Source organism: Gorilla gorilla, chromosome 3 (assembly GCF_029281585.2).
Source record: "Gorilla gorilla gorilla isolate KB3781 chromosome 3, NHGRI_mGorGor1-v2.1_pri, whole genome shotgun sequence".
Taxonomy (NCBI): Eukaryota; Metazoa; Chordata; class Mammalia; order Primates; family Hominidae; genus Gorilla; species Gorilla gorilla.
The window spans coordinates 206,504,167-206,520,957 of record NC_073227.2 but is presented as its reverse complement, the minus strand read 5'-3'; the positions used below and the strand labels follow the sequence as shown (position 1 = coordinate 206,520,957).

Sequence of the window (16,791 nt, the reverse complement as noted above, 5' to 3'; positions counted from 1 at the left end):
CTGCCAGCACTGAGGGCAGACACAAAGCGTGGAATTCAGTGTGGCTAATTCCCCATAAGAGATTTCACAAGGGCCAGGTCTTCCAAAACATGAAAATCACATGGGCTCTTCCCAAAAAGGAAGTCATACACAACGCGTGGAAGGTTTGGGAGCGCTGGCTGGCCGGCTGCCTGGCCCTGGGATAAGTTGATCTGCACAGCCAGACCAGCAAGTATATGCAAATACACCAATAGCAAGGTGAAGCTGAGGGAGATGAAACTGTAAACACTGCACATAATGGCAATTGGCCAGAAGGTGCTTCTTGGTAGGACTATTGTTGAAGGAAAATATAGAAGGAAGAGTCAGCTTCCCTCATCCAACAAATCTCAAGACCAAACCTGTTTCTCCCTATCAGGAATCACTGACCACCTCTTCAGTGCCCAGCACTGGGATGGCAGTTGTGGTTGATTCCAAAGAAAGGCAGCCCCTGCCCTGGAGGAGCCTACTGTCTGGTTGGGAATACAGAAAAATAGCCCTTATGGAAAAGACATGCTGTAAGAGTGTGCACCTCCCAAACCCACATCCATGCCTCGTTCCTTTGTTAGCCCAGCACCTCGCATTGCTAAGTGACTGGCTAAATTGGAGGATGGCCAAGTTCAGACTTTCGTGTTATGTTGCCTAGATGTAAGAACTAAGCAAGGAGAAAGTCTGATAGAGCTACAGATGGTCAATCTTCCCAGGAAATGGGGAAAGAGGGTGAGATATGATAGACAAAAGAGAACATTCCAGAATGGAGGAGCAGCACATAAAAAGATACAGTATAAGAAAGTCTAATCCTATGTGTTGACTGGAATTACTGTTTCTTAATGTGTGGTCCACAGACCACCCAACAGTGGATTTTGGCCTCGGCAACTGAATTCGAATCTCCTGAGCGTGGAGCCCAAGAATTTGCATTTCTAATAACCACCAATGCTCTTTTAATGAACAAAAAAATTTAGCTGGCTAAGGGAACCCAAGATATAAACAGATATATACTCTTCCCTTAAAGACAGGAAGAAAGAAAAGGAGGTAGGGAAGGAAAACGAGGAAGGAAGGAAGAAAGAAAAAGAAAGTTTTAAAATGTTAAAGTATAAAAAACCTGGGAAGAGGAGCCAGAACTCCTGGCCGGCCTTTGCAATGACTGTTGTGTGACATAGAGACAAACCTGAAGAGCGTCCACGGCATGTGTTTACAGATGATGAAAGGCCCTCCAAGCCCTTCATTAGCAGATTTTTGCTCTATCCCAGGGCAATGAAGTGCTAGCATAGGTCCCCGACCCGAAGAGTGACAGCGTCTCCATCTGGCATAAGTCTGCGAGGTAGAAAACACAGGAAAGATTGTTGGCAGGGAAGCAATCTCAGAACACTTGCCGCCAACAAGAGGTGAAGTCCCCGAAGGCCTAAAGCAGGCAGGGAGGTTTTCAATGAACTACAGGACTAGATCATCTGTTATTGTACAGCTAACACACCTCAATTTACAGAACTCCAACCATTCTCAGAAGAAAAGGGGTGTGTCATCCTGGAGACCTGCATTTCCACCGCTCATCAATGCCCGGCCCTTGCTCCATCCCTATCCCCTCTCTGTTTTCTCAGCATCTTCTCTGACTTCAGCAAACCCTTGCATCCTAATTTTTTAAAAGTCATTTCTCTTGATGTGCACTGCCTCAGCTGACCGTCCTGGGTCTCTCCTTCCCTTTTATAAACAAATTCTTTGGAAAGATTTTCCGTATTCTTGTCTCCACCCATTATCTTCAGACCACAGCAGGCTGCCTCTGTCCTCATCATTCTGTTGACTCTGCCCTAAGACTCCAGTAACTCGAGAATGAGCAAATCTAACAAGCACCTATCATTACAACTTTACCTGCACCTCTCTGTGATATTTGCCTTCACTCTTTGAATTTTTCTCCTCACCTGTCTTCCACGCTGTCATTTTCATGGTTTTCTTTAAATGTTTTGTAAGAGAAAAATCATCTTCTCTGGTCCCCTTATTTTCCTGCCCCTTAAATGCTGCTGTTCCTCAAGGTTCAATCATTCAATGTCTGTCTTCTCCCCTTGCATAGCTAATCTCCTTGGGTGATTTCATCTGGTATCTATTACTATTACCGTGTAACAAATGATCCTCAAATTTAGAAGCTGAAAACAACCATTTTATTATGCTCACAGGTGCTATGGGTCAGCAAATCAGAAAAAGCACAGTGAGGGTGACTCCTCTCTGCCCCACAATGTCTGCAGCCTGAGCTGAGAGGACTCAGAGGCTGAGAGGGATGTAAGGGCTGGATGGAGACTGTGTCGTGAACTGAGTGTTTGTGTCCCCCCCAAAAATTCGTATGTTGAAACCCTAATCCCCAGTGTGATGGTATTAGGCAGTGGGGCCTTTGGGATGTAATTAGGTTTAGATAAGGTCATGAAGGTGAAACCCCCATGATGAGATCTGTGTCCTTTTAAGAAGAAGAAGGGATTAAATAGAGCTTTCTCTCAAGGACACAGCAAGAAGGCAGCCATCTGCAAATGAGGGAGAGGGGCCTCACCAGGTGCTGAATCTACCTGCACCTTGATCTTGGACCTCTAAGGCTCCAGAACTGTGAGAAATGAAAGCTTTTTGTTTAAGCCATCCAATCTATGGTATTTTGCCATAGCAGCCTGAACTGGCTAAGACACACTGGAAAGAAGAATCTTTTCTCACAGGTCTGGTGCCTAGTCTGGGGTTACCAATAATAGTACCAATATGTGACCTCCTCATGCAGCCTGGGCTTCCCCACAGCATGGCACCTCGGAGCTCTTACAGGGTAACCAGGCATCAGACACAAGTGTTACCATCAGCAAGGCAGCAGCTGCATTGCTTTTCCTGACCTAGCCTCAGAAGTCTCACCTCATTTCATCAGTAATGTAAGAGTCACACCTCTATGCAAGTCCAAGGAGAGAAGACATAGCCTCCATTTCTTGAAGAGTGTCAAAGGATTTGCAACCACTTTTTTAAAAATGTCTAACTTATAGCCATAGATTCTACTATAATTCCAAAATCTTCATCTCAAGCCCACATCTCTAGATTTATATCTCCAATTACTTATAATAATAATAGCCAGTGATTACATGTATAAAGCGTGTGCCAAGCACACTTCAGGTATTTTGTTATTAACTCAGGTAAACTGCACAGCAACTCTAGGAGGCAAATACTATCATTATCACCATTTTAACAAAGATGGTAAATAACTTGCCTTAAGATCACACAGCAAATACAATGGATCTAGAATATCCAGACTGGCAGTCTGGCTCCAGATCTTTTAGTCTTTTAACCAGTACCCTATATGGCACAGATATTCTATAGGTGTCAAAATCAGCACGGCCAAAATGGTGCTCTAACCCACCATTCCCTAATTAAAACAAAAATAGCTTCTTGTATTTCTTACACATTTTCTCCTTGTTCATAATTCCACCATTCATGTAAAACCCGACGGGGAAGTCTGGGAGCCATCCAAATCTCCTAACCACTCCCTAATCCCCCATGTGAGATTTGCCCCCAGATTGTGCCAATTAACCCCTATGTGATTCCCATATCTGCCCACTCTGCTCCATCCTCATTGCCCCAATCGATATCCTCCACTGGATTGTTGCAGTAATTGTTGATGGGACGCCCTGGGTTATCTCCTTCAATTGTGCTTCAGCCTCCCACCTCCCAGAATGATGCTTGTAAATGCAAATTTGATTATTATTCATGTTGCTTACAGTTCTTCAAAGGCTCTCAATAGTCAAAACCTTATTGTAACATATGAAATCCTCTCTACTAATATGGCCACTGACTACTGTGATCCTTGTCTCCTGTCTCTACCCAATGGGCTAGGCTCTATCCATACCACATTACTTGCTATTTCCTAATGGGTCATCAGTTTCTTCCCTCCCTGTGACGGCACATCCTATACAGTTCTTCTGCCTTGAATGTCCTCCCTCCTGTGCCCCTCCCAATTCCAGCCACTTGCAAAATTCTCTTACCCTTCAAGGTCCAACTCTGACATCCCTTCCTCTGGAACCTTGACACACCCCAAGGAGAGTTGATTACTTCATTCTTATTAACACTGTCCCCGTTTCCAAAGAAAAAACAAATGAGGCTGGGCGCGGTGGCTCACGCCTGTAATCCCAGCACTTTGAGAGGCCGAGGCAGGCGGATCACAAGGTCAGGAGATCGAGACCATCCTGGCTAACATGGCGAAACCCTCTCTCTACTAAAAATACAAAAAATTAGCCAGGCGTGGTGGCGGGCGCCTGTAGTCCCAGCTACTCTGGAGGCTGAGGCAGGAGAATGGCCTGAACCCGGGAGGCGGAGCTTGCAGTGAGCCGAGATTGTGCCACTGCACTCCAGCCTGGGCGACAGAGTGAGACTCCGTCTCAATAAATAAATAAATAAGCTTAAAAAAAAATCAAAGTCGTGCAAAAAGAACCTCTTCTTAGAACAGCACCCAAACCCAAAGCAGGATTTTCTAGGACCATTTAGGATGTGGCCAGTGCTTCTTCCTTAGAATTCTCCCTCCCAGCTAGTCTCACCTCTACCTTAACAGTCACTTCTGAGCACTTTCCTGCTGGTCTCGGTGAAGAGTAGGATGTAGGAAAACTGTCCATCTCATGTCCCTGCTTTCCACGCTCTCTGCAAAGCCTTAGGAACTCATCAAGCCTGGGTGACAGATTAAGACTGTCTCCAAAAAAAAAAAAAAAGAACTCATCAGATATTATGTGGATATTGTATAGATATTGGCTACCTCTAAATGATGCCAAAATGACCAGCAAAAAGGCAAAGAAAAAATCAGCTGTTTATATAAGCCAGCTCGTGAAGTAAGGTAAAAACAATTACTATAATTACACAACACCAAATGACTTGTCTGATTTTTTTTTTTTCTGAATGGACCTCTGTGTGTGTGCATGTGTATGTCTGCACCACGCAGACAGAGCCAGCAGCTGACAGAAGAAATGTGCTCTGCAGTGATACAGCCACAGCCCAAACAGGCAGTCAGCAGGACACACAATGTTCAACTCCTCGATGGTCCAGCATAGATGGGGCACTGGGAAATGTCTGGAGCTGGAAAATGCTTATGCCCTGGGACTTTTATGTAATCCACCACAGCGGACAAAGTAATGCCCATCCTACCTTTGTGATTTACATTTGCCCAGGCTGGTTCGCTTTGCTTACTGCTTACTGCTTTCTGCATCTCCTTTCTCTTTCCTCCATCAGTCTTAACACTGCTTCCAAACAGACTGCCCTCTTAAAAGTCTGCGCAGCTCTGTCCTCCTGGACCAATACGAACCTGTCATATGGGGCATTAAGTCCAAGACCCTTATTCTTGAGTTTTTAAAGCATTTCTTATTTCTCTTCCCTCGTTCTTCCCTCTCCCTTTGGGAATCACAACATCCCAACGCGTAACACCAGAAATACTTGAGTCCACACTGAGACTACTACAGGACCCCGGCCAGACTCTCCTGCACTTTGGGAGGCCGAGGTGGGAAGATCGTTTGAGCCCAGGAGTTCAAGACTAGCCTGGGCAACAAAGTGGAGACCCGCTCTCTACGAAAAATAAATAAATAAAATAAAAATTTAAAAGGACATTAAGTAATTTGGCCAAAGCCGCAGAGGTCGTAAGTAAATATTAATGCACTCGAAATTGCTAAATAACGAATTGTACTGATGATGCTCGTTTTAATTGAAAGCAGGGAGGCTGTGGTCTGGCTGCTTTCGCTTCCAACAAAGTGCACTGCTGCGCTCCAAGCAGAAGATAAACAGGGGGACAGGTGTGACTTCAAGAGAGCGACGGACGCTGTAACCCGAAGCCACCGCGCCCGCCGCGGCCCGGGAGGCTGCCCCAGCCGGCCGGGCTGCGCACTCCCGCGGGGTTGGCGCGGCTCTCGCTTCCAAAGTTGGAGCTCTCCGGGGTGGGAGGGGGCGGGGAGGACGGCGGGGCGGTGACGTCACCCCCAGCGGGGATAAAGCGCCCCCGCCCGGGTCGGGGCCAGGACGCTGCCCGGCGCGGAGTGGCTGCCCTGCGCGGGGACACTCAGAGCCCGGTGGGCAGGAGGAAGGCGGCATGCCCCAGACGGTGATCCTCCCGGGCCCTGCGCCCTGGGGCTTCAGGCTCTCAGGGGGCATAGACTTCAACCAGCCTTTGGTCATCACCAGGGTAGGTGTCGGCATTCTTGCTTTTGCTGCGAGGTGGGGACTCCGGCGGCGTCCGGGGGGACGCAGTGGATGCCCCGGGGCCGAGGGCGGCCAGAAAGCGCGCGAGGGCGGGCGGACGGGGCGCTGCTGGCTCCCGGGCTTCGGCGCCCAGCTCCGGCGGCGGCGGCAACTCCGTCAAGTGGCTGCGGAGCGGCTCAGAGATTTGACAAAGTCGGCTCTAAAGGTGTCCCATCCTCTGGGCGCCCAGCGACTTTCCGAGGAGAGCCACTGGGCTCAGGGAAGGCGAGGCTGCCAGGCTCGAGTGCCTCCTCCCCTTTAGGTATTAAATGTTTTATATGTGATAACAGAAATAAAACACACCCCATCGCCCTTCCGTAACAAATGATGGGTCCCGGGTGGGAGAGACGAGGGACTGGCACCCCCCGGCATTCCCTGGAGCTGGCGCGCATCTGAGCGTTTTTCTCGTGCGGATGAAAAGTTCAGCAGCGCGCTGTTCGCGGGGCACGGCCTGCGTTGGCCAAACTGGAGCCGCTCCTATCAGCCCAGACAGGGGAAATATTCCTAATGCTTACTCCTCAGTTTCCAGGCATTTTGAGCACGTTTTCCAAAGCTGAGAACTTGGCTTAGGAATTACCAACTTCTAACTCTAGCTACAAAGAAAACGTGGCAGTTTAGTTTACCTGATGCAAAGTAAACCACTCAGCCTAAAACGGAAAATAATGCTTTAATGTCAAAGTCAAGCTTTACTTAGTGTTCTCTATTGTCTAATGAGAAAACAAGGTAAAAATAAAACCTCAGGGTTTCTCTCCTGTCAGTAAATTTGTAGAATTAATTCTAAAGCATTATTTGGTCTAGCTGATTTTTTTCTAACACAATGTTTTTCTTCATAGAAAATTAATGTATTATTTCAGTTATCACATATAAAACATTTAATACCTAAAGGCGTAAACTTCCAGAATATTATACTTTTAGTTGCAGAGTATTATACTTTATTTTCTTGTATTCTTCTCATGCCATATTTTATAATTGTATATGTTATAATCTGATTGATCTGCTCATACAGATTTTGAACAAGGTAATACCTTTTAAATTCTGTTTTATTTATATATGCCTATGAGATTTGGGAACCAACATCCTTTTAAAAATATGTCAAAACGTGTATCCTACAGACGCATACAATGGAACGTTTCAAGCCTTGTTTTACATTTTTCAAAAACATATAAACACATCTGACATGTGTTTTTATATGAAACATGAAAACTGTTCAACATACCCCCAAAAACGTTCCTAAGTAAATTAAGCAGAAAATGCTTCAGTGACCTGGGCCAAGCATTCCTATTATAGATTTACCAACAAAAACAGTTTCCATTATATTTACTAAGAAATATTTTAGTCTCTGGAGTATAGTTTTTATTTAAATTGAATAAGCTTTTGAATCCTAACACAGAATAAATCATATTTATATTAAATTCTAACTAAAATAATTTTGTCACGAAAACTTTTAAGGTATTTATGAAAGAAATATTTTGCTATTATAGTATAATCATATGTCAATATAATTAATCATATGCTTGAAATTTTGAGTTGTTGACATTATAAATGTTTATTTTAAAGCAGTTCTTACATTCCAGAGTTGGACTACAATAGCTATTGGTAAATATATTTGATATAATGGCAGTTATTATTAGGGAAACCAATTCTATCTGGAATTTCTAACTCATAACTAATTTGTATCACTCATTTTTGACATTTGGTTCAATAACAGTTTATGACCAAATATTATTTCACTTGATTATGGCTTTTCTCTTTAATTAATTCTAGGACAGCAGGTAAAACCAAATTATTTTTGTATCCCAAGTGTCCCCAAAGCCAGGTATATAGTAGATTCTTATTGAATAAATAAGAACATTTATTTATTCAATAAGAACTTTTATGCTTTAGTGAACACCTAATTCAGAATATTTTCACTGAAATGATAAGAATATTGAAATTTGTTAAGGAAAAGAATAAAAAGTATTACAGAAAAGTATTACAGAAAAATAACTATCAGTATTGTTAAATGGTGAATTGTTGTACTGCTTTTAACATTTTAACACCATTTTGAAAGGCAGTGTGTGAGGTTGTAAGTGTGTTATTGTACTCTCTTGCTTGCCAGGCATTGATGGGAACCTTTTATATGCACGAACTCACTGAAATCTCACAATAATCTTTAGGAGAGTAGCAGTAGTGACATCCCCTTTTGCAAATGAGGAGAATGAGGCTTCAAAAGGTTTATTAACCCGCCGATGATCACAAGCAGTGGGACAGGCTCTGACGCTAGGGCTGCCTGCCTCCAAAGCCTGCATTCTGAAGGCCACATGTGAAAATGGACACTTGTTCCAATATTTCTAAAGAGTTGTTTTGTGCCATCCTATTCATCACTGGCCTTATTGATTCTGTCTTCAGCATCTGCCACTTTCCATTTTTTCTACCACTGTCCCTCTTCAAGATTTCCTAGCTCCACGCCTAGACATTTGGCTCCCCCGTCCAATTCACACAGCATATTCTTACCGTCTCTGGAAAATGCCAAATTGCTCCTTTCTCATTCTTAAAAATCCTTCAGCGGCATCACTGGTTTGTAGAGAGTGAAATGCATGTCTTAGCACAACATTCATGACTTTTCACCATCTACTATCCCAATTTGAGTTGCTAACTTCATTTCTTTCCTCTCCCTTCTTTGTCTCTCCCTTTCTTCCCCTTGTTCCACATGTAGGCAGTGGTACCGCCCTCTGGACTACTTACGATTTCCCTGACATGTCTTTGCTCCTGATACCATTTTTCCCCAGATTTCTTTTCCCCACACCACACCACTGTCCTCTATGCCTGTGGAAACCACTCAAATGCCTCTCCCCAAGCCTTCTTTCAGTAACAACCATCTCATCCGGTTGATTACTGTAGCTTTCGGCCTGTATAACCCCTCCTTATGTCATGCCTGGACCAGATGTTCCACTGCATCTGTATCCCACCAGATTGCACATTCCCCGAAGGCAGAAACCTTCTAATTTGGGGGCCATTCAGGGCCTAGCACAGTGCCTAGTAGATCATATGTGTTGTAGAATAAATATAGACACAGTATGAATGATGGACTAGATTGTTCACTTTTTACATGACTTTATTATAAATAGGTATAGAATGTGTTCTCAAAAATATTTCACAAAAAGATAAGTGAGAATTGTTTTATTGTGAGTTGATTTGTCATGTTTTTGTTTTGTTTTGTTGAGACAGAGTCTCGCTCTGTCTCCCAGGCTGGAGTGCAGTGGCGCAATCTCGCCTCACTGCAACCTCTGCCTCCCGGGTTCAAGCGATTCTCCTGCCTCAGCCTCCCGAGTAGCTAGGACTACAAGCACCCGCCACCATACCCAGCTAATATATATATATATATATACATATATTTTTAGTACAGATAGGGTTTCACCATGTTGGCCAGGCTACTCTCAAACTCCTGACCTCAGGCGATCCGCCCACCTCAGCTTCCCAAAGTGATTACAGGCGTGAGCCACCACGCCTGGCTGATTTGTCAGTTTTAAATAAGTTCTTAATATACAAAGAATTGAAATACCAATATCTACACTTAAAGCCACAAAAAGTCCCATAAACGAGATGTGTTTAATCGAGTCCCCATTAAATCAGCTTTTGTCCTCCTACAAGCTATACCCTTCACTCCCCGCCTCACACTATACAAATACAGACGACAGCAATACTGCTAGACAATGGGGCTCCAACCAGAGTTTGCAGGAGAGTGACAAATATAACTGCCTCCATCAATTGAAATTACAGTTCACAAAATTAGGACACAGGGCCCTCATGCCCGTAATTGTTTACAATCCAAATAGCCAGATGAATCTTTGTATTATAAAAAAATCAAAAGGTAAATCAAACACCAGACATTCTCAAAGCAAATTTTTAGCAACTGGTTGTGATAAACACAATTTTTTGGAAAGCAGTTTCTAGGCAATAAGTGTGATAGACCTTGTGCAATATAAAATTTCAGTTTTGGATGTTCAGTTTAGGGGAGGGAGTTGTTATTTCAAACACCATGTATAACTGGCCTAAGCATTTCACAGAAGAATTGTAAGGTTCAATTCTTTAAGTGAGCATGTTTTCTTTTTATAAGAAGCTTCTAAAGAGTCTAAGTTTTTGGACCATCCAGAAGCTAGATCTACTCTCACAGACAAGTTGCAAATCGTTTGCTTTGACAAGATTTCAATATGGAATATAGTAATCCCCTCTCATCCGCAGGGGACACATTCCAAGACCCCCAGTGGTTGCCTGAAACCTACATTAGTACAAACCCTATATATATATATATGTGTGTGTGTTTTCCTATGCATGCATACCTATGATAAAGTTTAATTTATAACTTGGGCACAGCGCTCTTGCACTTTGGGGCCATTATTAAGTAAAATAAGGGTTGCTTGAACCCAAGCACTGCAATACTGTGACAGCCGATCTGATAACTAAGACTTCGAAGTGATTTACAGGTGAAGAGTGTAGCATAGACAATGTGGATACGCTGCACAAAGGGATGATCCATGACCCAGGTGGGACAGAGTAAGACTTCATCACGCTACTCAGCACAGCTGCAATTTAATACTTTGAGTTGTTTACTTCTCAAATATTCCAATTACTATTTGTAGGCTGCAGTTGGTCTCGGATAACTGAAACTGCAGAAAACAAAACCGTGAATAAGGGGAGGCTAGTGTACAGGGCAGGCTTCTTTTGTGTACATGATATAAAATGATTGTCTATATCTGATGCCAGTGTGTCTTTTCTCACTAAAATTTCTTCCCCCTCTTCACTCCTCCCTCCTTCCCATCCAGAGCACATCCAAGATCAAGATTATTATAACTGAGAATGCTATATGAGCTTGAGTACCAATATAGAAAAAGTTAGTGTGTTCCTAATTTTTGCAGGCTTTAAGATAGAAAAGTGTATGACTTTAACATAAACTACTTTTGAAATTTCATGTAATATAAACTACATTTGAAGTTTAAACTTTTAGAAAGGACTGTTTGCAATGGAATGCAATTCTTTTCCAGGGTAAAACACAAATGTAGTGGAAAGGTTGATGTAAATAAAAACCTATTCAATTTTGTTCTAACACAGACCGTGTCTACGTGGAAGTACTGGTTCATGTGTAACTCATACATCCCACAAGTATCTACTGTGTGCAGAATGTCTTGTATGTGAAAGATGCTGTGGGCATATAATTGTGGCTTAGATGGGCTTCTAACCCCTGAGAAGATAATATATCAGCAGAAAAAAAGGAACATGTATATGAACTGCCATCACACAACCTATCCAGAATTCCACAAGAAAAGTATGGTCAAAGTGCTAGGAGGTGTTGAAGGAAAGATTACCTGCAGGAGAGGCAATGCGAGATGATAGAAGATTCTGAGCTACAGAGCGAGGCAGACCCAGATGGGAATTTCAGGTTTTCTCAGGATGTGGGACCCTAACCAAGCTTCTTATACTTTCCAAGCATCCATTTTCTCATTTTAAAAAAGAGATAACTATGTTGTAAGATTGTCTTAAGAATTCTGTGAGATAATAGTTCTCAATAGTAATACAGTGATGGTTCCCAGCCCTGGCAGCATGTTAAAGCCGCCCATATGACTTTTGAACACACCCATGCCCAGGTGCATGCAGAGATTCTAATATAACCGGTGTGGGGTGTGGCTCTAGAAATGTCTTTGGCAGGCAGGTGCTGCAGGGCTGCGGATGCCAAGGAGGCACGCGGAGTCTATTTGCTAGGGATGGAGAATGAACAATGGGGTTTCTCATGATTTCGGTCCGTGCCTGCCGTGCAGTGCTTCAGTGTGTGCTTGTCTTGCTCCATAACTATTTCAATCGTTTTTATTAACAGAAACATCATCTCAGGACCATGTCTCGGGCTTGCCTTTCGTCTCCACATAAATAGGATATTATAGATGCTTTATCTGTGTTTTCAGTTAGCTTTTTCTTCCCCAACAGATCCAAGTAATATAAGTTGATGTGAATAACAGAAATCATCTGAGGCGCTTGTTAAAAGCGTAAATTCCCTGGCTCCTCTCCTAGAGATTCTGTTCCTGATTCCGAGCATCTGGAATCAGACTGGAGCCTTTAATGTTCAGCAAGGGCCCCAGGTGATTCTTATAATCACACAAGTTTGAAAGCATGGTGCTAAGTGATTCACTGCAGTACCGTGTTCAATGATCTCTCTGGTACTTTTGATACTTGAGACCCTAATGAACCTAAATAAAAAATAATCCGCTGACAAACACTATGCCTCATTTCATCTCTCTCTTCTCCTAATTTGGGAAAACAGTAATAAACTGTGCATGCTAATACAAAGTAATATAATAAGGAAAGAATATAATAACGCAATAAAGTAATAATATAAAGTAATGCAGGGAAAACAGATCGTTTAACTTAGTAAAATCAGGCCAATTTCGCAGTCATTTTCTGATCACTGGGCTCGCTGAACTTGAAAACGAGGAAAAAGTAAAGGCATCATGTTTTCTCCTCTCTCATTCCTCTCTCTAGTTCCTTTTTCTTATCAACTCTCTCCTTAGAGGTCTCAGGACAGCAATAACCAGGTTGAATACAAAATGAGAAGTGGGATCTGGCCATCACTATCAACCACCTGTCCTAGCTGACTTCTGAAGGAGCTGGTGACGTAGCTGTACAGCTGCTCAGCAGCAAAGCCGCAGGTTACTTAGACACCTCTTCTCTGAAAGCCGGAGCCAGTTTTCCTTGTCCAGCCTGTCTTAGAGAGTTGTAATGGTCAAAGGTGTGAGGAGCTTTGCAAATGTAACATTTTGCATAAGTATAAGATGGTATTATTTAGTATTAATATTGTTAGTAAATTTTAGTAATATTCAGTATCTAAGATATTCAACTTAGATATCCAATAGTTATTCATTATCTAAGTCCAATATCAGGGGTATGGCTCTAGATATCAATAGATGTTGGACTTAGATAATGAAAAGCTATTGTTCAGATGTGTGTTTAAAATTAGTGTGGACACATGCAGAAACAAACCTCCACTCATCCCACCTTACACTCATCCTAACCAGAGCTAAAAGAAAAGTTAGACTTTTCCAAATCAGAATTGAGTATTACATAACTTAACTCTATTGAGGTATATTAGAAAAGCTAAATTAGGCTCTAAAAGCAAATATATTGAGATACACCTGCTTGTGTGTTTTCTTTGTTTGTTTGTTTTGTTTTGTTTTTGGTGAGGGGAGGAGGTCTACCTCTGTTGCCTAGGCTGGCGTGCAGTGGTGCAATCATAGCTCTCTGTGGCCTCAAACTCCTGGGCTCAAGCAGTCCTCCTCCCTCAGCCTCCTGAGCAGCTGGGACTACAGGTGTGCACCACTATGCCTAGCTTTTTAAAAATATATTTTTTTGTAGACACAGGGTCCCGCTATTTTGCCCAGGCTGGTCTCAAACTCCTAGCCTCAAGCAATCCTTCCACCTCAGCCTCCCAAAGCACTGGGATTACAGGCATGAGGCATCATGCCTGGCCCTGTGTTTTAACTCAAAGAAAATTATTCTAGTCTTAGACATTTAAAAATAGAAAATACTGACTTTGACGAATTAGAGAAAATTAAAAGTTTAAGATTATTTTTATCCTTACAAGTCACTTTGGGGATGGAAACTTTTGTTCTACTAACAGTTCTGGGTCTGAGAATGTTTCTCAATGGAAAATGGCTATGAAATGCCTCCCAAAGGCTAAGATATAATAATCCCCAGTTGTCTTCACCCAGCTTCTTTTAACTGTTCCTACTGGGAAATCATTGTGATAGCTACAGTGAGGTGATCATAGAAATAAAGTGAGTACAATAAACATTTTAGTAATGAGACAGAAGATCCAGGACACAAGACAACTTATTATTTTAGCAATTTTATTTATTCAGATGAACTTGTATCTTCCTTAGAACCACAATTAGATAGCTAGAATAAGCAAATAAAGAAAAAGCAAACGAATTACTGATCCCTAAATAAAGCATTAGAAATAATCTAGTTTCTTCCTGGAGCAGTTTGAGATTTGATAGTAATATGTATTGTTCTGCTCTAGTAGAAACTTGCAAACATAGCAATGACAAGTTGACATTAAAAGCTATAATCTTTGGGTATATAGGGACTAGTTCTTTTTTATATAAGCTCTGACAAATGCCTTTTAATTGATTCTTCAATTATTCTAAATACTGGGGTATGCACTGTGAAGTATTAAAAATATACATCATATTGTACATATCCTCAAGAGCATCCAGTCTAGTTGGGAAGACAGACAATACACGAGTAAATAAACAAACATAAAAGTACAAGTAATTTTCATTAAGGAAATAGGATGTAATGGTGAAAAATGATGAGGGAAGGACTAGAGAAGCTACTTCAGATGTTTGGCGAAGTCTTTCTGAGAGTGCAGCATTTGAACCTAGACCTAAAGGTTGAGAAGGAGTGAAGAGTAAGGGAAGCATTTCAGGCAGAAATAAGAGTGCGTGAAAACCCCCAGAAAGGGCACAAGCTTGGCCTACATGAAGAACTAAAAGGAAATCAGAATGGCCACAGCACCATGGATGAGGGAGAGCAGGAATAATGTAAGATGATATGAGAGAAGTAGGCAAGGTAAGACCCATGTGAGGTCTAGACAGAGGTGTATAGTTGGGATTTACCCAGAAAAATTGGGAGTAGGTGTACTGATCAAAAGAATCATTGACTTTAACTGAATATTCAACAGTAATAATTACAAACTTCCTGTTTTTAAATATTTTAAAGTATGGGAAACCATATTTTTCCCATATTCTGTATTTTTAAGTATTTCTTTTATTCCTGCCCCTGAAAAACATGTGGACAGCATAAAATTGGATCTCACTTCTTCACCTAGTTTGATAGTCTCTGTTTTTTAAGTGATGTGTTTAGATGATTTACATTTAATGTAATTGCTGCTATGGTTTAATTAAAATCTACTGTCTTGCTAGTTTTGTTTCATCTGTCCATCATTCGTGGAGAAGAGACCATGAGTGAATACAAACTTCCTTTGTCTCTGTGGTTTCCGGGAGTTCTGTACGCTCATGTTAACTCACACTGGATCTTTAGCAATTTGTTAATAATTTTAGCTGAATTCTTCATAACAGCTAGTATGGGAGCCCCATCTTCCTCCATGCCCTGCTCCATGCAGGTGAGCCTGTGCTCATGTCTTGCCTTTGCTTGAAGGCACCTGTCTTTCCTTAGATTTCAAGTTTATTGCCCTGTGACTTCAGCTCTCTGAAGGGTTCAAGAGAAGTTATAATTTTGTGTATTATCTGGCCTCTTCTTGTTAGTCTCTACAGATTTCTAAACAAAGTGCAATAGACTGGGTGGCTTATAAATAACATAAATTTATTTCTCACTGTTCTGGAGACCGGAAATCCAAGGTTAGAATACCAGCATGGTTGGGTTCTGGTGAGGAAACTCTTCTGGGTTGCAGACACCTCACTTGTTATTGTTTCCTCCTCATTGGAGGCAAGAGAGCTGAGAGCTCTCTCTGAGGCCTTTTTCTTAAGGGCACTAATCCCATTCATGAGGGCTCCTCACTTCTGACCTAATTACCCCCCAAAAGTCCCTCCTCCAAATACCATCACATTGTGGTTAGGATTTCAACATTTGAGTTTTGGGGGGAGATAAACAGTCCATTGCATGCCTCTTACGTGAATTTTAACGATGATAAATAGTAAGGATTGCTATATTTGGATTGAAAGCAGTTTCAACCTGAATATAAAAGATGCCTAAATATAGTAAAACTCTATTCCCAAATAGAGACTTCTGGGTGATGAAAAATAAAAAATAATTTTTTAAAACAAAAAAATGTATGATTCACACTGGGAATTATGTAAGACGTTTTAAAAGAGAGTAACAGATACAAGGATATGAAATGTGGTTAGTAAGAAACAAAATCATTCAACAGGATGAGAAAATAGACCTAACTCAACTGACCAGCTAAGAGTTATCTTTAGTTAGATTTAGTCTTTCTGCCCAATTAAACATTTAAAACGTTACCAGGCTGAAATACAAATGTCAGGCACAAAACTCAAGATACTGCGGGATGTTGGTTTTTAAATAGTGCCATGATTTCTTCCAGATTACACCAGGAAGCAAGGCGGCAGCTGCCAACCTGTGTCCTGGAGATGTCATCCTGGCTATTGACGGCTTTGGGACAGAGTCCATGACTCATGCTGATGCGCAGGACAGGATTAAAGCAGCAGCTCACCAGCTGTGTCTCAAAATTGACAGGTGCTTCTTAACTAATGGTGCTTAAATCTGATCTGTTTTGCAGGAGAACCTGAACCAGAACTATAAATAACTTCATCCTCCCAGCAAGGAGTGCCACAGACCTAGTATTTTGGCTGACTTTTTATATATCAGCTACTTAATTCTTTACTAAAGTCAGTCAATCTAGCAGTTGTTGACAAATCATTTCTAGAAAGGATTCTCTGGAATGGTAGAATAATAAAAGAGGCTAAAAGAATTTGTTCCAGTAATAACCCAGTTAATTAACTACGAAAATAGAACTATTAGCCACATAAACACTGAACAACACAACTAGTTATATCA

The 16,791-nt window shown here is 41.8% G+C and overlaps 1 protein-coding gene across 2 annotated transcripts in view; it reads left to right on the top strand.

Annotated features, from left to right (window-relative positions):
* Nucleotides 1–5,981: 5,981 nt before the first annotated feature.
* The window catches only part of PDLIM3 (PDZ and LIM domain 3), a 33,689-nt gene continuing 22,879 nt past the window's right edge, over nucleotides 5,982–16,791 (top strand). The window contains exons 1-2 of one of the 2 annotated variants that reach the window (XM_004040707.5): nucleotides 5,982–6,175; nucleotides 16,319–16,470. In XM_004040707.5, coding sequence (XP_004040755.1) covers nucleotides 6,083–6,175; nucleotides 16,319–16,470 — 245 coding nt within the window. In that variant the 5' untranslated portion in view covers nucleotides 5,982–6,082. The remainder of the gene's footprint in view (nucleotides 6,176–16,318; nucleotides 16,471–16,791) is intronic. The other variant, XM_031010239.3, reaches the window with a different exon arrangement.